This window comes from Leptodactylus fuscus, chromosome 2, assembly GCF_031893055.1.
Source record: "Leptodactylus fuscus isolate aLepFus1 chromosome 2, aLepFus1.hap2, whole genome shotgun sequence".
Taxonomy (NCBI): Eukaryota; Metazoa; Chordata; class Amphibia; order Anura; family Leptodactylidae; genus Leptodactylus; species Leptodactylus fuscus.
Window position 1 is genome coordinate 15456508 of NC_134266.1, and position 24629 is coordinate 15481136.

General features: G+C 42.9%; 1 protein-coding gene across 2 annotated transcripts in view; it reads left to right on the plus strand.

Annotated features, from left to right (window-relative positions):
* Window positions 1-1451: 1451 nt before the first annotated feature.
* CHODL (chondrolectin) overlaps window positions 1452-24629 on the plus strand; it is an 80394-nt gene continuing 57216 nt past the window's right edge. For both annotated transcript variants that reach the window (XM_075263501.1, XM_075263500.1), the window contains exon 1: window positions 1452-1746. In XM_075263501.1, coding sequence (XP_075119602.1) covers window positions 1656-1746 — 91 coding nt within the window. In that variant the 5' untranslated portion in view covers window positions 1452-1655. The remainder of the gene's footprint in view (window positions 1747-24629) is intronic.

Sequence of the window (24629 nt, forward strand, 5' to 3'; positions counted from 1 at the left end):
CCTTCTTCCAAAATGAAGCTGGCATGTCCAAATGTGCTTTTGCATACCTCAGGCGACTCTGTTTGTGGCGTGCTTGCAGAAACGGCTTCTTTCTCATCAATCTCCCATACAGCTTCTCCTTGTGCAAAGTGCGCTGTATAGTTGACCGATGCACAGTGACACCATCTGCAGCAAGATGATGCTGCAGCTCTTTGGAGGTGGTCTGTGGATTGTCCTTGACTGTTCTCACCATTCTTCTTCTCTGCCTTTCTGATATTTTTCTTGGCCTGCCACTTCTGGGTTTAACAAGAACTGTCCCTGTGGTCTTCCATTTCCTTACTATGTTCCTCACAGTGGAAACTGACAGGTTAAATCTCTGAGACAACTTTTTGTCTCCTTCCCCTGAACAACTATGTTGAACAATCTTTGTTTTCAGATCATTTGAGAGCGGGCTGTCCATGCTCGGCGACCATCAAACTGAACTGAACTTGAATTGTTTTGTAAAGAGGAATGGCCCAAAATCCCTTCATCCAGGATCCAGGAACTGATTAAAAGCTACAGGAAGCGACTAGAGGCAAAAGGAGGATCTACTAAATATTAATGTCACTTTTCTGTTGAGGTGCCCAGCCTTTTGCACCGGTCAAATTTTGGTTTAATGCATATGGCACATTTACTGTTAGTAGAATAAACCTCATTTCAATCCTGAAATATTACTGTGTCCATCAGTTATTAGATATATCAGACTGACATGGCTGCTGCAAACACCAAAATATTTAGAACTAAAAATGATTAAGATTAATAGGGGGGCCCAAACTTTTTCATAGGACTGTATTAACTGTTGGGGGATTTGTTGGAGATGGTGAAAGTTCCTATTTAAGGTGGTATTCCAACCTCAGACATTTACTTTAATTCAGTTAAGAGAACCAGATACATTGTGTCTCCTCCTATATAGAGCTTTTGGTGGCTACCATGTTTTACAAGATGATGGTCAGGGGACCCCTTTCTCCTTATAGGATACAGTCTCACTGCAGGGTAATATCTAAAATCTTTCAATAACCCTTTTCATTGACTTTCTATTGACTTTTATGATAAGATATCACGCTGCAGAGATTCATCCTGCTATAGAAAACCGGGCTAGCTCTGCTACATCCGTACCACATAGTCATCTTCCATAAAAGTCCATAAACTACAATGCTTATTAATATACTCTAGTTTCTTCTATGATCCCAGCTCATTGCACTTGTACAGTATAACGTGCAACCTGCAAAAGAACTACAGCTCTGGAGACGTGCTGCTTCCTTGCACTGAGTATGCCAAATCTTTGGTTTGCTTTGACCTGTTACTGGTCTATTACATAAAGCTAAAGCCTTGGGATTGGCTGCTCCAGGATGGAACGGACAGAAATCAATAGCACTGGGATGGAGCTGGTTACTGCAGAGTACTTCAGGCACTCACAAGCTTTGCTCATTACGAGAGAACAGGCTGAGCTTAACATGACTTCTAACTGCAAGTGAGCACAGGCTGCAAGACACAGGGCGATGTGAAGAGCACACAGTCAGCAACGACCAGGACCACCGCTCAGGAGGCTGCATCCCCTGCCATTCCTACCTGTGCCTTCACATCTCAATATATAGATATACATTTGTTTTTCTAAATTCTTGGACATCTCCACGACCATGTACCCAATGCATTACTCCAACACATTCCTAGTGCTGCTGGGTGCCATCCTGTGGGGGCACAGCGACTCCGATACACGCGTCGTGAGTGGTAAGTAATGTGGCAAACTTTGGACAGGAGCTTGCATGGGTTTGCTATGGGTTGGGGATTGAAGATGCATTAACAACTGTTGCGACAAGTTTCTGTAACTTTACTTAATCCTCGATAGACAGATGTAGCCAGCTTCAACTTAAATCTGATAACTTGCTGCACCGTACTGTGATAACTTACAAGAAAAGCCATTGAAAGCGATGGGAAAAAGTAGAGTTATAGTGACCGGCAACTATTTACTTATTAACTTAGAAGTCGTTAAACTTGGATATCTATCTATCTATCTATCTATCTATCTATCTATCTATCTATCTATCTCCTATCTATCTATCTATCTATCTATCTATCTATCTATCTATCTATCTCCTATCCATCTATCTCCTATCTATCTATCTATCTATCTATCTATCTATCTCCTATCTATCTATCTATCTATCTATCTATCTATCTATCTATCTATCTATCTCCTATCTATCTATCTATCTATCTATCTATCTATCTATCTATCTATCTATCTATCTATCTATTAGCCTGTCAAGGCTGATAGCTAATGGTGGTAATTGTCCAAATTATGTATGTTATGTCTGTAGTCCTAGGGCGATAGGACAAATTCTATCTATCTATCTATCTATCTATCTATCTATCTATCTATCTATCTATCTATCTATCTATCTATCTATCTATCTCTATCTCCTATCTATCTATTATCTATCTATCTATCTATCTATCTATCTATCTATCTATCTATCTATCTATCTATCTATCTATCTATCTATCTATCTATCTCTCCTATCTATCTATCTATCTATCTATCTATCTATCTATCTATCTATCTATCTATCTATCTATCTATCTATCTATCTATCTATCTATCTATCTCTCCTATCTATCTATCTATCTATCTATCTATCTATCTATCTATCTATCTATCTATCTATCTATCTATCTATCTATCAATCATAATGTTCTTCACGTCTCAAGGTTTCTTAATACAAGGAACAGAAGTTGTCCAAGTTACACTGTACTTTTTTGGATAGAGATTGCACTTACTGCTATACTTTACAAAGTAGAGACAAGAGCATCCTACAGGTAGCGAACAGACAGCACATGACAAACTTAGCTCTGCTACATCTGTACTGCAATTTCTTGTGTATTATCTATTATTACATTACAGGACTTTTCTACCACTTACCTGTATCCTAATACTATATGTAGAAGTTAATGACTACGTTATCTCGGACTCATAAACTATATTTATAGCACGCCGAAGAAACTTAGATTCAAGGTGATAGTGTGATGTAGCAGTGGCGAGTTATTTGTGGGTGTGTAGTGAGGCTGAGGTCGTCATTTGGTTTAACTCACTGTGATATTGCAAGCGCTGTGGAGTATATTGGTGTCATATAAATGTATTATTATTATTATTATTATTATTACTATTATTAATAATAATTACTATTAATATTTATTTTATCTAAGATGAGATAAGATCTGTGGTCTTAAATAAACTTCATAACCAAGAAAGTTAAAGGGGTATTCTCATCTTGGACATCCTACCCGCTCCAATTTCCAGGGCAGGGGTCCTCCACCCCCGTCCCGCCCATCCTGATCCCTCCTCTAGCACCCTCATCTTCTAGATATGTATCCTGTGGATATGCTGTAAATGTCTATGATGAGAATACCCCTTTAAGTGACATAAAGGTAAACCAGTTACATTGTCTCAGGTATCACAAGGCACAAACTATACTTGATGAATGGCAAGCTCAGCTCTGCTACATGTGTAGTGGACGAGATACAGAGAGTATACGAATAATCTGCAGGATACAGCAGAACTGTCCATGTCAGCTCCAATTCTAAAATAAATTTGTCAAGTCGGCCGCTCTCTGCATAATGTATAGGTATAGTGGGCATTGTAATGATCTGTTGGCTATCATTTAGCACTGAGTGGGTGTAGAGCTTGGGGCAATTGCCCAAAATCTCCATTCTGCAGATCCATAGTAAAACCTTGCCAAATGACTAGGGCCGGCTGTGTAATGACATTTCCAATACTGACGATATTTATGTAGCCACAATTATTGCTAATGAATTACTGCAGGTAACGTCTCCGGACCCGTGAGCAGAGTTACTAGACGTCTTCTTATAAGTGAAGGATTGCGTCAAGTCATAGCCTGGGAGTCGTGTAACAAAGTAGGATAAATTGGATCTATGTGATAGAGATTGGTCTTGGTGGTGGTACATTTGCAGGTCTATATTGGGTATATATCTGATTCATAGCCTTTAAAGGGGCACTCCAACCTTACACATGTCAGGTATATCCCTATCAGGAGAATGTGTGCCCCATAACAAGAATAGGAGAAAAAGAGCAGGTCCAAGAGGTGAGTTTATCTCTCCATTAAAGTCTATGGGATTACAGTAACGGCCAAGCACGCCACCTCTGCTGGTCCCTAACTCTCATAGGCAGTAATGGAAAGGACGACCTGTTCACCTGTTTTTTACCCTTTTCTTGGTCACCATTGACTACTCTGCTTGACATAAAAGGGAGCACAGTTATCACTTAAAGGTGGTGCCCTTACCTGTTGATGGCAGATCCCTTTAAATCCTTAAAGGGACACTTTGATAAAAAGTTTTGTTTTTTTAAAAAAAATACTCTCTAAACCCTTTGGCAGCCTTTATGAAGTTTTCTTTAGTAGTCTTTATTCATTTCCAGTAGTGAAACCTTTCTAAATTTAGAGCATCCTTAAAGGGACAGCCCAGTGTTTTTATTTATCTAGACTGTGATACTCTACATCTTCACCCTTGTATTCATGAATGGTGGTGAACTTTTTGCATGTCCTGTACCTCCTTCTTTATATCTTTATGATATTCTCTATGCCATATGTAACTATACCCAAGCATGGGGTCAATGGGGCTTTGCTCTAAGTCGTCATGTGGCCTCGGTGCATTGTTGTACAGGCTCCGTGCCCGTGTATGCTGCCCCTAACATACAGGATATAATATGTAAAAAGGTACATGTGACTGCTATACCCTGTGAAAAAGATTAAACAAGGACACTCAAGGACCTCATCAATGAAAAATCTGTAACGGAGTCACCAGATTACTATGTGTCCCATAATGGTAGTGTCTTCCTATGGGGCAGAAGACATCAGGAATACTGCACGCCCACGGCCATCAAGGGGTTAGTCTATGGGGTGGAAGACATCAGGAATACTGCACACCCATGGTCATTAAGGGGTTAGTCTATGGGGTGGAAGACATCAGGAATACTGCACACCCACGGTCATTAAGGGGTTAGTCTATGGGGCGTAAGACATCTGGAATACTGCACACCCACGGCCATTAAGGGGTTAGTCTATGGGGCGTAAGACATCAGGAATACTGCACGCCCACGGTCATTAAGGGGTTAGTCTATGGGGCGTAAGACATCTGGAATACTGCACACCCACGGCCATTAAGGGGTTAGTCTATGGGGCGTAAGACATCAGGAATACTGCACGCCCACGTTCATTAAGGGGTTAGTCTATGGGGCGTAAGACATCTGGAATACTGCACGCCCACGTTCATTAAGGGGTTAGTCTATGGGGCAGAAGACATCAGGAATACTGCACGCCCACAACCATCAGGGGGTTAGTCTCATCACAGATATTTATGGCATGTCAGAAAAACCTAAAAATAAGAGTTCTCCGACTCCCCTCTTCTGACTGCAGTAAACATAGAGGTGACCACACATGAGCAGATCTCTCCATTCACTTCAACATTTTGCAAAATTGGATAAAAATCCATATTTTTGGCTAAAATTTAGCTCCAGAAGTCTGAGATATACAACACTTCCCCAAGAATAAGGCATGGTCAGAGTTTGCTCTGTATGTGGTCTCCATGTCTGTTTCCACGTGCACACAATGGGTATTACTAGACCAAAAATCTGTACAATCCAGATATCAACAGACATTTTCAGTGCAGAGTCTCTAAAATCTCATCATTTGCATGTTCTTACCACCAGCAGAAAAAGGACCCTAAATCTATCAGAAGGTATATTTCCTCCATGATTGGTAAGAGGGGATATCATGAAGAAAGGGTCCTGCCTAAGCTGCACTTGGGGTCAATGGCGGCTATAGGGGGAGAGATAAGAATATCACACTCTGATTGGTAAGAGGGGTACTGACATGAGGAAAGGTTGGGGTCACTGGAGGCTGTAGAGGGGGGGACATGATAGCTTCATACTGTGAATGGTAAGAGGGGTGGTAAGATTAAGAAAAACTTCTGCTGAGGTTACTGGAGGGTGTACAGGGGAAAAGATGACAGTATCATGTTTTGGTTTGGAAGAGAGCATACCAATGACTTGACATTAACAGGTTGTCTCCCCTCTATCTGTCACTCCTTTACCCACTAAGGACTAGCACCTAAAACTTTTCATACTGGTCCATGTTTTCAGGTGATGGCGACACCCCAAATACTGCACCTTGATTCCAGCCTAGTATCATTACCGCTACAATTCTAGGCCTTATTGACACCAGGAGCTAAACTCTCGCCCTAATATTGTAGCCATGACAAGTGATTCCATATATCCTTGGAAGTAAAATGATGGATCATGTAAATATTTGGCCTCACAGCCGATCAGTTTTGAACTATTATGAGCCAGGTTAGAGGTGAGGGAGGATATAATGTGGTCCCTTGGTTGAAACCAAATGCAACCTTTTATTATGACAGTACCATGCACACTGTCTACCAATAACAATTTGGACACCCATGCAAATGAAGATATCTGCAGTCATGATGTACGTCACGCCTTCTGCCGTTAAATAGGAAACAGCATTCGCATTGGTCACATCCATGATACTACGAAGTGCAGAGCTGTCCAATTTCGAGAAAGGGGTAATTGTGGGGTACTACAGAAATGGTCGATCCTTAAGGGACATAGCAAGTGAACTGAATTACCCAAAATCGACAGTGGCCTATGTGATTACGAAGTGGAAGGTGAACGGTGATTGTCGGAATGTGCCCGAGTCGGCAGACCCCCGAAACTGGGAGAGAGAGACCGACAAGTGCTGGCCAGAGAAACCGCACCCAACCGATGGCTCATACACACCAGAAGTGTCACCAGGCACCCGGGAGTATTGTGTCGCTCAATCCCATCTGTAAGGAAGCGTCTGCTGGGATCTACCAACTATTGTATAGGAAGAAATGGTGTTTTTCTATTCTACCGCAGGTATCCAAATACTTATTGGTAGACAGGGTAGAGTTACTTCTACATGTTTCCAAGATGTCTTTCTTATTTTGCATTGCAGCTCCATTTTCATGAAAATCAGTGTTTCACTTTAATGCAAGTTATCTGAAAAGGGCTTTAGGGGCTTGTCATGTCTTATCTGCTCCAGATAACTACCCCTAACTTCAGAAAAAGTGTGACAAATTGGGAGATGTCACCCAAGCAATAAGGGGCAGAGCTGAACAGGAGTTATGGCTGATTATCTAGAATAGAGAGTGAAGCCCTGGCAGGAGACGAGACGCCCTAAAGTGCCTTTTTCCACTAACTTGTATAAGGATAAATGCTGATTTTCATGAAAATGAAGCTGCAATGCAGAATAAGAAAGGCATCTATGGAAAGTATAAAAACAGCCCTACAAGTTTACTATCATTAGTCAGGGAGCACTCCCATTGAAGTGAACGGGAAGTGTTCGGGAGCCTCCTGCAGCACTCGCGTGTACGGCTGTGAATGAGGATTTTTACAAGCCCGGCATTATTCCGTGTGAAGGCAGCCTAACATGGCGGATGTTGGGTATTTAAATAAGTTGGCCCTCACGGGCATTAGCGCAGAGACCAAGTCCCCATATAGATCTCAAGCATAAAGGCCCCTGGCTCCTCCGTCAAAGCTGAAGGAGGCACCATTTTTCCCATTGGTACATGACGCTGCTATTTTGGTGAGGATCACTGGCACCCGGAATGAGATTTGGGGCCAGCGATTCCTTGCTATGACAACCAGGAGCCTACTGCAGGTTTCCAGGCTTGTGCTTGCCAAACTGCAGTTTTTCCACTGCTTCAGATCTGATAAAAATTTGAAAAAAAAGTGAACAAAGCAATAATCCAAAAAATGATATAACTAAAAAGTACACCTGGCCTCACACAAAAAGACGTCCTATGACCTCCGGTACATGGAAATATATAAAGAAGTTCTGAGTGTCAGAATTTGTCGATTTTAAGAAAAAATTTGTTTAGGATTTTTATTAAGGGGTTAAAATGCAAATAAACTATATAAATGTGGTATCCCCAGAATCTGACTGAAACATAGAATACAGGTGACATGTCATTTTGATGGCAGAGTGAATGCCGTAAAAATGAAGCCCGTAAGGAAGTTGCAAGAATGCCATTTTTCTCCAATTCCACCCCATTCTGAATTTATATCCAGCTTCCCAGTACATTGTACAGAATAATAAACGGTACCATCATAAATAACAATTTATTCCACAAATATTAGACTCTGTGAATGAAAAAAATAAAAAAGTGATGGGGTTTTATAAGGCAGGGAGTCAAAAACGAAAATCAAAAAATGCCACCAATGGGTAGAGGTGAACTGTTGCTAAAAGTTGCTGGAGTTGGAGGAAGTGGTGAAAGTTCCTCTTTAAAGGGGCTCAGTAAAATTATGCTGTATGAGCCCCACATAAAAAGGCTATTCAGGCCCCGCTAATCTTATTTTACCCCCCCCCCGTTTTAAAATAATACCCTAAAAACTAATATGCAAATGATAGTTACCCGTGCATGGTGGGCGGTCGTGCACTGTCCGATGTCATCTGCTGTCACGTCTTCCTCTTCTTTCTTCTTTCAGCGACGCCCTCCTGTCCTGGCTCTTCCCCGCCTTGATCTTCTGTTCTTACACCAGGTTTGGTTCAAATCCTGCGCGTTTTCAGTAGCACTCCCTGTGCACGCTCTGAGGCCATTTTTGTAGTAGTTCTAGGTTCCCCTTAGAACTATGCAAGCATACTGCGCATGCACAGTACGCTCACGAACCTCTTCATTCTGGAAGAACAGAAGATCAAGGCAAGGAAGAGCCAGGACAGGAAGACGTCGCTGGAAGAAGAAAGAAGAGGAAGGCGTGACAGCAAGATGACGTCGGACAGTGCACTACCTGAATAGCCTTTCTAAAGGCTATTCTGGCATATGTGCGGCTCATACAGGATCATTTTGCTGATAGAGCCCCTTTAAGCATGGGCAGAAAGAAGTCCCGATAGGCTCCCCATTACAAAAATCTATTTTTTATTCTGAAATGCTGTGGAGTTTTTAGGGAAAATATGATTTCCCATGCCAATTTTCATCAATTTCCCAGATGTTACTGAGTTAGCAAGAGGTTCCATGTTCTTAATAATCCAAGTGGACCATGGAAGGTCCTGTGTGCCAGAAATGAAACCTACACCAGCCTGGAACTGGTATGGATCTCAGGTATAACTCACACTAGATTTATGATGTGAGTTATGGTTTATTTGCTGGACGGAGGTGTCTTCGCTCCTGCACACTTTTGTTCCTTCACCATCTTTTCACTTTCATAAAAGATGTTGAGCAGAGCACCAAGTCCTTTGTACGCCACCTCAGTTTTCGGGCATAGGTGGGATAGTAAATCCCCGCCCCTTTGTCACAAACCTGGAAATCTCAGTCCTGTCTGTTTTTATGAGTTTTCACCATCTCCTTGCACATAGTTACATAATAGATGAGGTTGGATAAAGACATTAGTCCATCAAGTCCAACCTATAACCCTACAATCCCTACAGTGTTGATCCAGGGGAAGGCAAAAAAACCCCATGAGGCTCATGCCAATTGCCCTATTTCAGGGGAAAAAATTCCTTCCCGACTCCAAATTTGGCAGTCAGTATAAAACCCTGGATCAACGTGTCCTTAAAATCTAGAGTCCATAACCTGTTATACTTTTTTCTTCAGGAAAGGTATCCAGGCCCACTTTGAACTTGTTCAGTGAATCCACCATCACCACTTCCCGGGGCAGAGAGTTCCAGAGCCTCGCTGTTCTTACTGTGAAGAATCCCCTTCTATGTTTCTGGTGAAACCTTCTTTCCTCCAGACGTAGAGGATGTCCCCTGGTCACTGTCACTGGCCTAGGAGTAAAAATATCCTTAGAAAGTTCTTTGTATTGTCCTTTCATGTATTTGTACATTGCTATTAGATCTCCCCGTAGACGTCTTTTCTCTAAACTGAATAACCCCAAGTTTGTTAATCTATCGTTGTACTCCAGTCCCCCCATTCCCCTAATCATTTTGGTTGCCCATCTTTGCACTTTCTCAAGTTCACTTATGTCTTTCTTGTATATCGGGGCCCAAAATTGCCCACAATATTCTAAGTGTGGCCGTACCAGTGATTTGTGTAGAGGCATACGCATTGTACGTTAAAGTTGAGGACAGCAAAATGTACTGTCCTGGGCATTAAAGGGGTATTCCCACGTCGCATACTCACCAGTCTTTACTGCTGCAAAATCTTCTTTCTTCCTCGTTTCTTGCATCATTTGGTGGGCGGGGTTTCACATGCAACCTGCCATTTAGTTCCACCCCCAAATTTGAGTGTAGCTCCGCCCACCCATATTGGACTATGAAGTACAGGCAGGAGCAACTCCATTCTGTGCCTGTCTCTGCCATAATCAACACAATTGAATTAGCTAGCCTGATAACTGGGAGAACAGAAGAAATGAAAGCAGCTCCTCTCCCCTATCTGAGTGCAGGACCTAGGTCATGTGGTGTAGACACAGGAATAGCTAGAAACACAGGCTCGCTCCCTGCACTTAGCCCCTCCTCCCTCCCCTCTGAGAGCAGCAGATACATCACTTGACTCATGAGCAGATAAGTCAGGGCTGTGGCCACAAAGAATTGAATAAAGTAAGATAGTGGACAAACAAAGCAGTTTTGCTGAAGCAGTGTATTTAGGAAAAGTCTTACATCCACATTAACCAGCAGTATAGATAGGATCCTTGTGATGGGACAACCTCTTTAATGGCACCACTATCTGGTACTTACTATAGATTCCCAGTAAATCCCTAAATCCCAGTAACATAAGTACATTACGTTGGTTTATGGGCCTCAAACCTTGTAATAGGTTTCCTTTGAAAAGTAACCCGGAACAGGAAGACTGTCAATCTAAGCAGATCCCCACTGGCCTCTCTCTACCTGGCTCAGCTTAGTTGACATTGATATTGGTGTATAGGGAGAAACATGTCAATCTAGCCCAGCCAGACGGGGAGGAGTCAGCAGGGAGCTGTCCCGAAAACTGATCTCCTGTTTCTATCCTGTCTGCAAACTATTTTCTCTGAGAGAACTCAGCATAATAGGGGAACCTGTTGGGATTTCATGCTGCTTGTGGTTTAGGCAGCCCCAAATTTTTGACAGGTTCCCTTTAATTAGCGTTGTTAGGATCATTCTTATGGTGTAACTCTGACCAGAACTCAAATCTTTTGTTTACAATTTTGGATTTTTATTTGCCCCCAAGGCTTACCTAAATGGCTGCTTAGGAAACCCCAGCTAATATATAATACGTCTGGCTAAATCATGTATTGACCAAGGTAGCTTTGTCTGGTTGCCTTTTTGTCACAGCACAAACCTTTGTCCATTATTTCTGTGCATTAGGGAGCCTAAAATATACATTTGGTGTTATAAATTTGCTGCTAGATGGAGTGGAGCTCCATGGTTAGTTTTAACATCCTACAACTATACATACACATGGTACTTTCCACTTATGTCTATGGGAGTTGTGGAGACCGCAGGCCCGCATGGCTACTAGAGATGAGCACATTAGTTCATAACGAAATGGATTCAACACAAATATTCCAAATTGTTTGGTTTTTAATGAAACCAAACAATTTGAGATTTGTTTCCGACGAACTAAAATAGCTGCATCGAGTAGATGATAGTGGGTTCCGCTATCACAGAAGAGCCACTGCTGCTTTGTAGAGTATTCTATCCTATGTTTATAGATAGGTTCCTGGGAGTCCTGACAGTGTTATACACTATGTTTTATAGATAGGTTCCTGGGAGCCCTGATAGTGTTCTACACTATTTTATATAGATAGGTTCCTAGGAGCCCTGACAGTGTCATACACTATGTTTTATAGATAGGTTCCTAGGAGCCCTGACAGTGTCCTACACTATGTTTTATAGATAGGTTCCTAGGAGCCCTGACAGTGTTCTTCACTATGTTTTATAGATAGGTTCCTAGGAGCCCTGACAGTGTCATACACTATGTTTTATAGATAGGTTCCTAGGAGCCCTGACAGTGTTCTACACTATGTTTTATAGATAGGTTCCTAGGAGCCCTGACAGTGTTCTTCACTATGTTTTATAGATAGGTTCCTAGGAGCCCTGACAGTATCATACACTATGTTTTATAGATAGGTTCCTAGGAGCCCTGACAGTGTTCTACACTATGTTTTATAGATAAGTTCCTAGGAGTCCTGACAGTGTTCTACACTATGTTTTATAGATAGGTTCCTAGGAGCCCTGACAGTGTCATACACTATGTTTTATAGATAGGTTCCTAGGAGCCCTGACAGTGTTCTACACTATGTTTTATAGATATATAGTCCTAGGAGCCCTGACAGTGTTATACACTATGTTTTATAGATAAGTTCCTAGGAGTCCTGACAGTGTTCTACACTATGTTTTATAGATAGGTTCTTAGGAGTCTTGACAGTGTTCTACACTATGTATTATAGATAGGTTCCTAGGAGTCCTGACAGTGTCATACACTATGTTTTATAGATAGGTTCCTAGGAGCCCTGACAGTGTTCTACACTATGTTTTATAGATAGGTTCCTAGGAGTCCTGATAGTGTCATACACTATGTTTTATAGATAGGTTCCTAGGAGCCCTGACAGTGTTATACACTATGTTTTATAGATAGGTTCCTACGAGCCCTGACAGTGTTATACATTATGTTTTATAGATAGGTTCCTAAGAGTCCTGACAGTGTTCTACACTATGTTTTATAGATAGGTTCCTAGGAGTCTTGACAGTGTTCTACACTATGTTTTATAGATAGGTTCCTAGGAGCCCTGACAGTGTCCTACATTATGTTTTATAGATAGGTTCCTAGGAGTCCTGACAGTGTTCTACGCTATGTTTTATAGATAGGTTCCTAGGAGCCTTGACAGTGTCATACACTATGTGTTATAGATAGGTTCCTAGGAGTCCTGACAGTGTTCTACGCTATGTTTTATAGATAGGTTCCTAGGAGCCCTGACAGTGTCATACACTATGTGTTATAGATGGGTTCCTAGGAGCCCTGACAGTGTTCTACACTGTTTTATAGATAAGTTCCTAGGGGCCCTGACAGTGTTATACACTATGTTTTATAGATAGGTTCCTAGGAGCCCTGACAGTGTTATACACTATGTTTTATAGATAGGTTCCTAGGAGTCCATACAGTGTCATACACTGTGTATTATACATAGGTTCCTAGGAGTCCTGACGGTGTTCTACACTATGTTTTATAGATAGGATGCTAGGAGCCCTGACAGTGTTATACACTATGTTTTATAGATAGGTTCCTAGGAGCCCTGACAGTGTTATATACTATGTTTTATAGATAGGTTCCTAGGATCCCTGACAGTGTTATACACTGTGTTTTATAGATAGGTTCCTAGGAGCCTTGACAGTGTTATACACTATGTTATATAGATAGGTTCCTAGGATTCCTGACAGTGTTCTACACTATGTTTTATAGATAGGTTCCTAGGAGCCCTGACAGTGATTCATACCAAACTAGTTTGACCCAAAAAAACAAATCAGGGACCCAAGCCACCTGAATCCGAAACTAAATGAATCCTGAAAGGTTCACCCATCTCTAATGGCCACCATTACAACCAAAGGCTCCAAGACATATTGCTTCAAATATAGTTTAGAAGATCGTCATAAGGGAATAATTTAGATAAGTGAAACTTTGAGAGTAAATAAAGCTATAAAACTTTGCCCAAAGGCTGAATTTTTTGTTTTGTTGCTTACACATAAACCTGTTTATACATAGTCACATAGTCTTCCATTGTATGCATTAAAGCCAATACTTCGCATAGTTTCCAACAAGCTGGTGAGATTGGATCCGACAACCACATAATTCCGTTCATGACATACTGCATCTCTACATTTGTCATAATATTCCTCCCTATGATGAATATTACTTGTGCAGATGAATATATTTTCCCTTTCCATGTAGGTTATTTCAGATACTAACACCTGGGTATTCCATTTGAATAAACTCTATGATATTAACTCCTGCGGCTGCAGATGTAGCATTCAGCAGATCCCAGCCAAATCCACTTACGTTTCGAGCTTGGTTTAAGAGCGGAGATTATTCTGCTGGCTTGCAGGGACTGTATTTCTACGTGTACAGTACGAGCTGCATTTGTTACCTTTTTTTAATAACATATAGATAGAATAAATCTGGTCTTTGCAGATCAACAGTTTTCGACGTCTCCCGTAGACAGCTGTAGGGTGGTAATGCAAATCTACGATATTCCTCCAGCTCGACTGCAGTGCTCTCCCCTGACTTCATGAAGAATGAGAAGTGATGATAATGCACTTTGTGGAGATGCAATTACTTTAAGTATATATTGGGCAGGAAAGATGCAAGCTAATCTTATTAGCCGCCATTTAACGACCAGTGTATTAATCATGGCCATTATACCGTAATGACTGCTGTTTACTGCATTCTGTTTTCTTCTTTTAAGACGGCTGCTATTTGTATGAAGGATTGCTAATCCTTTTACTTCTGTATTACACAGCCATAAGCAGCCGCTCGGTAATGATGTGGTTCCAAAACAAGTCCCATCTACCTACAAAGAAGGCGACTGTCCCATGTTTGGATAGTGCCAAACATAGACAACAGCGTGAGACAGACAGCAGGCTTATTGGTTCCACTGGCTTCGTAAAGGGTTTGTCCAGTGGTGAACATGGCCTCCCTGCTGCCTGAGGCGTATGATCGAAAGATGTCTTCACTCTCCCCCGGACTGAATACTGGGAAGGGAAGGGGGGTGCTAGTGGTAACATTACATTGAATACAGAGCAGTAACAGTTTTGTGACTTACAAGAGACGTCTGCTCACATTTTCCGTCTCTTCCCTTTGGACCGCCAGGACCACTTTTTCCTATATATATTTTCCCTTCTATTCATAATGTCCCCTAATCACCTAAAAAATGCTTTTATAAATGTCCCTTGCACGTGGAATTATGCCCCACAGTGGCCCCTGCAGCCTCTATTATGCCCCACAGTGGCCCCTGCAGCCTCTATTATGCCGCACAGTGGCCCCTGCAGCCTCTATTATGCCCCATAGCGGCCCCTGCAGCCTCTATTATCCCCCACAGTGTCCCCTGCAAGCTCTATTATGCCCCACAGTGGCCCCTGCAGCCTCTATTATGCCCCACAGTGGCCCCTGCAGCCTCTATTATGCAGCAGTGGCCCCTGCAGCCTCTATTATGCCCCACAGTGGCCCTGCAGCCTCTATTATGCCCCACAGCGGCCCCTGCAGCCTCTATTATGCCCCACAGTGGCCCCTGCAGCCTCTATTATGCCCCACAGTGGCCCTTGCAGCCTCTATTATGCCCCACAGTGGCCCCTGCAGCCTCTATGATGCCCCAAAGTGGCCCCTGCAGCCTCTATTATGCCCCATAGCGGCCCCTGCAGCCTCTATTATGCCCCACAGTGGCCCCTGCAGCCTCTATTATGCCCCACAGTGGCCCTTGCAGCCTCTATTATGCCCCACAGTGGCCCCTGCAGCCTCTATGATGCCCCACAGTGGCCCCTGCAGCCTATATTATGCCCCACAGTGGCCCCTGCAACCTCTATTATGCCCCACAGTGGCCCCTGCAGCCTCTATTATGCCCCACAGTGGACCCTGCAGCCTCTATTATGCCCCAAAGCAGCCCCTGCAACCTCTATTATGCCCCACAGTGGCATAATAGACTGTGGGGCATAACAGAGGTTGCAGGGGCCACTGAGGTGAGATATAGGCAGAAGGTGAGTTACAACCAAATCAGCAAGAGAGGGGTTAACCAGGAAAACAAGTAGAAAACCAGGATATCAGCAGAAAACATGGTGATGTACTAAGAGTGAGATCAGAGCCTAGAAAACTAACAGACAGTAAATCCAGGCCCGAGCTGAGGGGCTCGCATGATGGTTCCTTCCTGCTACTAAGACTTATTTAGGAGCAATGGTTGGAAGATGCCAAAAAATAAAGCCCCTAAGGCCAGTGGAAAGGACAAAGAATACATCATGGGTCATCCTTGGCTACTATCTACTGGGGCATTGAGCCCTATCAGGTAAGGTCAGCTCATTTAGTAGTATCTCTCCTCCCCATATCCAGGTACACTGTATTGTTCCATTTGGTAGGTGCAGAGATTTTTGTGCACACAGCACATTCCTGATTTACAGCCGGATCTTGTCAGGTAACATATTGGCAGCGGTGGAAATAATAATAATGATTGGTGAAGCGCACAAGGCTGCCAGCATTGCTTAGTAAATGTTAGTAGGCTTTTACACTGATTTACTATACAAGATTTCTGCCTAAAAAGTTTTTGCTGATACTGTAGACTAATTTATTAGATTTCATCTTCTCTGTTTTACTCGAGAGATCATAAATTACTTCAATCCTTTTTGGAATGATATGTACTACATTGAAAGGGATATCTGGGGAATAATAAAGCTTACTAGTGTATTCCCTGCACTGGTTAAGCTTTATTACTAATACATAAACTTATCCCTGGAGCCCTGAATTTTAACTTTGCAGAGCCCAGTGGGGTGCCAGAACTATGTGAGCGCTGCCTCTCCTGCATCAGATTTGGCCCTGTCGGAAGTCAACGACCACCCTCTACTCTGGCTGCAGGTCCATTGAGTAGAGCAGAGCCAGTCACGTGGCTGAAAGTCAGAGCATTAGCGAGGAGGATAGAAGAACATGAGTTCTGCTCTTCAGTGCCTCTAATAAACTTGGCTCTGAGCAGAGGTGTAATTTAAAGATCCTGGGCCCTGTGCAAAATATGTAATAGGGTCCCCATTTACCATGGTCTTCAAATGTTGTAGAAAGACCTTTGGGCTCCCTGAGGCTCCAGGGACTGTTAGCCATTGATAGCCACCCCAGCACTCCTTATACCTATGCCCATGGCTCTTAGGGACCAGCATATATTTTAGTTACGGACACGCCTTAAGGGGTTATTCGGTTTCTAAAATTGATGGCCTATGCTCAGGATATTGGATCTGTGGGGGTCCGACACCCAGGACCCCTGAAAATTCCAAGCATGAGCCATGCTGCTCACTCACAGTACAAATTATAGCAGTGATTGTCGGTACAGCAGAGATGCCTCATTAAAGTTTCAGTATTGGTAATCTGTAAGGATCCTCGGTGTCAGATCCTGAGGTTCCAAAAAAAAAATCGGGATCATCCTGATAAATTCAGGACAGCAACTAAGGGGCTCAAGAACTTTAAGTTACATTTCAAGGCACAAATAACACTAGGGTTGAGCGATGGGGATTGGAAAAGATCGGATTACGATCGGCGATCGAGCAAAGTTCAAAATCGGAATGGGCTGGAAAATGATCGGAAATTGGATTTTAAAATCGATCCTAAAATCTCCAGTTAATTTTGTTGAATTATTGCCTAAAAAATAGGGTTGAGTCGATCTTGACTTTTCAGGATCGATTTTGAAAACTGATTTCCGATCATTTTTCATTCAAACCCGATTTCGATCCCAATTCTGATCCTAATGCAAGTCAATGGGATTTTTTTACTAATCGGAGATCGGATTTTAAAAACAATCCTATTCACTATACAGCATGGAATCTAACAATTGAAAGCTTTAATTGTTAGAATCCACGCTGTGTAGTGATTTTTTTTTTAATCGCTAAGTAGCCAGAGGATTTTTTTTAATCCTCTTGCGACTTAGTCCCCCCTGGTGTCCACTTACCTGCAGAGATGGATGGTCTGGTGCCCGGTGTTCTCGTTCTTCTTCGCCTCGCTGTCCCCGCCTCCCAGGTTAGGAGAGTGTGGGCGGGTACTGGGAGGGAAGGCATGACGTCTCCCCTCCCAGTACCTGCCCACACTCTCTTAAGCCACAAGCCCCGCCTTGTTCCTAGCTAGTGAGGCGAAGAAGAACGAGAACACCGGACCAGCCATCTCTGCAGGTAAGTAGCTAATAGAGATGTTAGCTAGTCTCCCATTAGAATGAATGGACGCAGCCGGCGCACAGGGGGTTAAAGCTGCATGCCGGCTGCTTCCATTCATTCCTATGGAACCGCAGCGGAGCCTTCACACTGATTATACACTCAGTGTGAAAGATAACATTGTTAGCTTTTCCCACAATGCTTGGCCAGTAGCAAAGCATTGTGGGAAATAATCACTGATCTTGATCCCACCTAAAAAGAATGTGTTTGGAATTCCAATGGCGATCGCAAAATTTTCTCGATCGCTAATCGGAATCCGATCCATTCCGAACATGATCGCTCAACCCTACTAAAAATCTTTGTCCCCGTGAAGAAGGGCCTTGCTACTGTAGACTGGGTACAACAATACATTTGTGTCATTTTTCTCCTCTGTATAGTAATCCAATTATATTTCATTAGTGAGCTAACCAGACTGGATTTTACGCTTAGATCATTTTGTAAAATGTCATTGTTTTGTTCTATTATTCTCCATCTGTGACACCGGGAAATCCCACTGGGAAATACAAGACATAATTTCGGTGAACTCCTTTACGGATCCTAAGATCGGCTTACAATGGTCATTGGTTGATTTATCGAGGTCTACTTTTAAAACCAGGTCATTGACCGAAAGTAACCCAGACCACATTAATCCCACCAAAGATACCTATAATTAGGGTTGAGCCGATCCTGACTTTTCAGGATCGATTTTAAAATCCGATTTCCAATCATTTTTCAATCGAACCCGATCTCAATCCCAATTTCGATCCCAATGCAAGTCAATGGGATTTTTTTTATTAATCGGAGATTGCATTTTAAAAGCAATCCTATTCACTACACAGCATGGAATCTGCATGGATTTTTTTTAATCCTCTGGCTACTTAGTCCCCCCTGGTGTCCACTTACTCGCAGAGATGGCTGCTTCGGTGTTTTTCTTCACCTCGCTGCCCCCTGCCTCCCAGATTAGGAGAGTGTGGGCCCCGCCTTCCTAGCTCTTTAAACACTAACCCAGGAGGTGGCGGCAGTGAGGTGAGAAGAGCAGCATGGATCGGCAGCGAGACGAAGGAGAACACCAGGCACTGCAGACCAGCCATCTCTGCAGGTAAGTAGCTACTAGAGATATTAGTTTAGTCTCCCATTAGAATGAATGGAGGCAGCCGGCGCGCAGGGGGTTAAGGCTGTGTGCCGCCTGCTTCCATTCGTTCCTATGGAACCGCAGCGGAGCCTTCACACTTCACACTTCACACTTCAGAATGAGCGGAGCGTATACTCAGTATGAAGTCTAAGCAAAGCATTGTGGGAAATAGTACCGATCTCGATCCCACCTAAAAAGATTGTGTTTGGAATTCCGATCACGAATCCGATTTTTTCCGAACACGATCGTTCAACCCTACCTATAACCTGTCATTACCAAGTGACGCTCACACGTGGTCTCGGTTACCCGCCATCTTTGTGCTACTTTCAACAGTAGGTCAATGGCTACAAGTAACCCTACTTGGATCATGTTCTGGCTAATAGGTCACCAGAGATGCCCCACCATTAAACTACTATGTTATCCAAAATCTTTTCCTACAATCCTATACATCAATCTGCTCAGCTTCTCCTGCTCTATAACATGCTACCTACAGATCAAACCCCATGATTAACATGACCCGTTCCCTCTAAGGCCAGGTCTTAGATATACACATATCCTTCAATCTCCTGTATATTTCTAATCTTTCTTATTCTAGCCATTGCATACAGTGACAGGCAGATGCACAGTGAGCGCTCTCATGACTACTCCTGCACAATGCACAGATCCCAGGTTCACTTGCCTATGCTGGAAGCTTCTGTCAGCAGTAATGCAATGGGTTATTGTGGAAATGATGTGAATAACATGAAAAGACCCATTTATATGTATAAATACAAGTAGGTATAAATAGCGCTTTGTACGATGCCTGACACCGTACGTGTTCCCAGCGCTGATAGCATTGTAGTCATTTCTAACCCCCATTGAGAGTCTATAGTTGTAGATATTGTAGGTAGACAATGACATGATATAAGCAGACACAGAATATTATTTCTCATATTTCTCTTTTCTGTTCTGTCATAAGATGAAAACAATGACCTAGATTTATCTTAGCCAGATTTATCAAATTGGCTGGTGCTGGATGATAAATCTAGTATAAATATGGCGTAGTCTTAGTTTATACATCCTTGCAGTTGGCTTACTCTGAGCCTGAATTTTACAACAGAATTTTGGCAAATTTTTGGTGCATCTTGGCTCTGTTGGAAAATTTTTAGCTCAAGCTAGATATGCCAAGATGCGCCAGGTTGCACCAAGATCTCTTCAGACCTCAGAGTATAAGGAGAAGGATCAATCTCTTCAATAAAGCACCAAGCTAATTCTGTAGCACTGACTGTAGAAGGCCAATACTAGACCTCACCATCTAAATTCATCGGTATGTTTTTGAAGATACTGTAGGAATAAACCTGAATTGGAAGAGACCCAACCAGTGGCGTAACTACTGGGATAGCAGCGGTAGCGACTGCCACAGGCCCAGGACTTTAGGGGCCCGGCGACAGCCGCTAGCGCTGCGTTTTTTTTTCTAATAGGTCGTTAATGGCTGGAGTTACTCCAGACAGTAACGGGCCCTATATACTTACCAATCCTGGAAGGAGCTGGGATTGGTAAGTGAAACTGCGGGGCCCACAAACACTAGTATTATACTCAGGGGTCTTTTCAGACCGGAGGCCCAGGAAAGGTAAGGTAACATAAAAGAAAATATTACTTACCTCTCCAGGCTTCGGGCCCACTTGTATGATATCCCTGATGTCACATGATCGGGGCTTGCATCCTGGGTCATGTGATGTCCCGGACGTCATTGTAGATGCCCGACACCACCAAGGAGTGCAGCAGGTCAAGGGATAGGTAAGTAACAGTGTTTTTTATGTTTTTATTCCTCCTTGGTCTCCAAAAAGACCCCAGAGTACAATAATTGATCATGGGTGTCCACAATAGGGCATAATATTGTGTGCAGGGGCCACTATGGGGCATAATACTGTGTGCAGGGGCCACTATGGGGGATAATACTGTGTGCAGGGGCCACTATGGGGAATAATACTGTGTGCAGGGGCCACTATGGGGGATAATACTGTGTGCAGGGGCCACTATGGGGGATAATACTGTGTGCAGGGGCCACTATGGGGCATAATACTGTGTGCAGGGGCCACTATGGGGACATAATACTGTGTGCAGGGGCCACTATGGGGACATAATAGTGACTCCTCTTCATTGAATGCCAAGCAGGGCCATATGTTATGTAGGGTCTTTCCTTGGTGTTACATCTCAATCCCATTCACTTAAATAGGACTGAGCTGCTATTCCATGTAACTGATGATGGGTATATCTAACAGGGAAGGAGCCATGGCGCTCACTTCTTCAATCCGCTGTGTGGTGGGATCGAGGGGGTCAGACTGCTACTGATCACATATTGATGATCTTTCTTAAGAATAGGTCTTTAATATATACAGTAAGTCCAAGAAACAGACCAATCAATAATTTATACGATACCTTTATCATATCATTCATTTATGAAGACTGTACAGGAATTACTCTGCTTATTACAGTAAAAAAGGAATGTTATGAGAGATAAATGAGAGGGCGCTCTAATAATTGATAGGTGACAATTGATAGGTAGCAGAAGGATATGACAAATGCAGCACACTTTATCTTATAACTATTGTAACTGTTTTATAGAACATTATTTATACCAAGGCTACTCAAACCTTTTGGACTTGGGCCTCTGGAGTCAATCTTGTGACATCGGGGCTTCACCATCAAAGAAATACCAGCAGCATCCAGCAGACTATGCCTCCTAGAAGCACCAAACACCACAATGCAGCGTTACGTCTCACCCTAGCAGGACTAAACGTATAGATACCTCTACAGGAACTCCAGGCAACACAGTATTGTATCACTGGTAGTATCACTGCCCCCAAACCTTCCCCTTCACAAATGCTAGGTACAGTTGACTCCTTTGCTTTAGCTCATTGGCAGAAGCATTCACCAACAATAAAACCTTCCAAACTTGTAGCAAATCATTCCCCAGTTCCATGCTGTTTCGGTAAAGGTGATCTGGACCCCCGTAGATCTAATATTGATGGCCTATCCTGAGGATAAACCAGCCTACATTCAGTACTTACTTCTATGGTTATTACACTTTTATGTCTTTGTTTTATTTGATCAAGAAGAAATTGATGCGCCATATTGTTTTGACAACTGACCTCTATGTCCTCTTTTCTTGGACAAACATCTTCTTACCACCATTGTCTCTTGAGAGCAGAGCAATGTTACTAAGCTTGGCTGGTTTCAGTGAGAATCTGGAGCTCCACATCCCATTCTAGCCAACCCCAAATGGGTTACTGCTTGGAGCATCCATATCAATACATAACCGTAGAAAACAAATCCATGGATTGGAAGACTTGACTTATTTAGAGAACTCCACACAGATATCTTCCCACATAGTGACCATATTTTCCAAACAGAGATGGGCAATCCTTGTGATGTTAGTCTAGCCAATACTCACACAGTTTGCCCATCTGTTTCATTTCACCAGAAGTGGCGTAACTAGGAATAGCTGGACCCCGAGGCAAACATTTGACATTTCCCCTGGCCCTCCGATCATTATACTCAGGGGGTCTAAAAAGTTACCTGGGTGACTCCAGCAGATAACAGCTGGGGGGACAAGAAACTGGGGGCAGCGATGGTGGGGACAAGAAACTGGGGGCAGCGATGGCGGGACAATAAACTGGGGGCAGAGATGGGGGGACAAAAAACTGGGGCCAGAGATGGGGGGACAAGAAACTGGGGCCAGAGATGGGGGGACAAGAAACTGCGGGGACAAGAAACTGGAGGCAGAGATAGGGGAACAAAAAACTGGGGGCAGAGATGGGGGGACAAGAAACTGGGGGCAGAGATGGGGGGACAAGAAACTGGGGGCAGAGATGGGGGGACAAGAAACTGGGGGCAGAGATGGGGGGACAAGGAACTGGTGGCAGAGATGGGGGGACAAGAAACTGGGGCCAGAGATGGGGGGGACAAGAAACTGCGGGGACAAGAAACTGGGGGCAGAGATGGGAGGGACAAGAAACTGGCGGAAGAGATGGGGGGGCCACAAAACTAGGGGGAAGAGATAGGGGGACAAGAAACTGGGGGCAGAGATGGGGGGACAAGAAACTGGGGGCAAAGATGGGAGGAAAAGGAACTGGCGGCAGAGATGGGGGGACAACACATATAAGAGGTTCAACGCCACCACCAACCCACGGGTAACTGCTAGTATAACATAAATTGATGCTCAATTTCCCTCAACTACCTTGGGCTTCTTTTTGGCATCCAGGGTTCCATAATTATCAAAAAAAGGTACAAAAAGGTTCAGCTCACCCACAGGTTCCATAATTATCGTTTATCAGGCTCTCTTCCAGTGTCCTAGGTGATGTCATGGTCCCGCATGGGTCATGTAGTTTGTAAAGAAGTATCATGATAGTAGCACATCCCACTTGATGATGTCCCATCTTGTCACCAAGAACTTGGAAGAGGTCGGAAGATGACCAAAGAAAATTGCAAGGTAGCCCTGGAGAGGTGAGGGAAGTTGAGTATCAGTGTTCATTATGTTTTTGCACCTTTCCTAGGCCTCTATTTATTATATACCGAGGTTTGAAGAGCAGGTTGAATCCAAAAGTGTTAGGATCGATGGAACCTGAAATTTTTGGAAATTTTATTACAAATCCAGTTCATTACAATCAGTTTGCTCGTCTTTAGTACCAAACTATTCAATAAATATAGTATTATTTGTCACCCATACGACATGGCCTATGTTGCCAATAACATCTTGATCAAGTCACCTGACCAAGACTTTATACTATTGATTTATCTTTTAGGATTTACATCGTCATTTACTGTTATATTCTACATTTTGCATAATTTTTTTTTTTAAATTCCATATTCTAGGCTATTGGACTTTTATACGGTTACCTAATTTTCGCTCGACTGATGCTCATATTGTAGATACGGCTTACATTAAGGAGAATCTTCTTTGATGACCAGTCATAAACTACGCTGAAAAATTGGATAAGTGAATTTGACTAACAAGAACTAGAAAACCCAATTACTGAAGTAGTATGGATGGGATCCCGGGTAATTAGTCATAAATTCTATTAGGATAGTAGGACAGAGCTCTGTAGAAAGCAATACTAAGCATATAAACAGGAATTTACTGCAAATAGGGGCTCAGTCAAATAAAATGTAGTAAAAGCAAATGCAACAACCACATTATAGGATACAGAAAACATGAAATGAAATTATAATATATGTATTAGTGTCCTGAAGGATATAAGTGCGTAAAAAGAATCAAAACCTACAGAAAGGGAGCTTAGCCATTGTACATCGCCAAGCAAAAGTAAAGCTATAATAGAAAGTTGCAGAAAAAGATTATCGTTACCATACATGATATAGTATATGCATTTGTAATAAGCTGGTACTATTGTATAGTGTCAATATTTATGTGTATAGTATGGCACAGTTATATACTATAGTTATCTTGTACTAGCCCCTGCCCGCAACTTCGTCTGCGTGTTGTTGGCATCGATGATCATCAAATTGCTCTGCCGATGGTTCAACTGCTCCGGTATTTTGGCAGTTCTTAAGCTGTCCTGCTGCTGAATTTGTTCCTCACGCCGTGCCTGTGATTG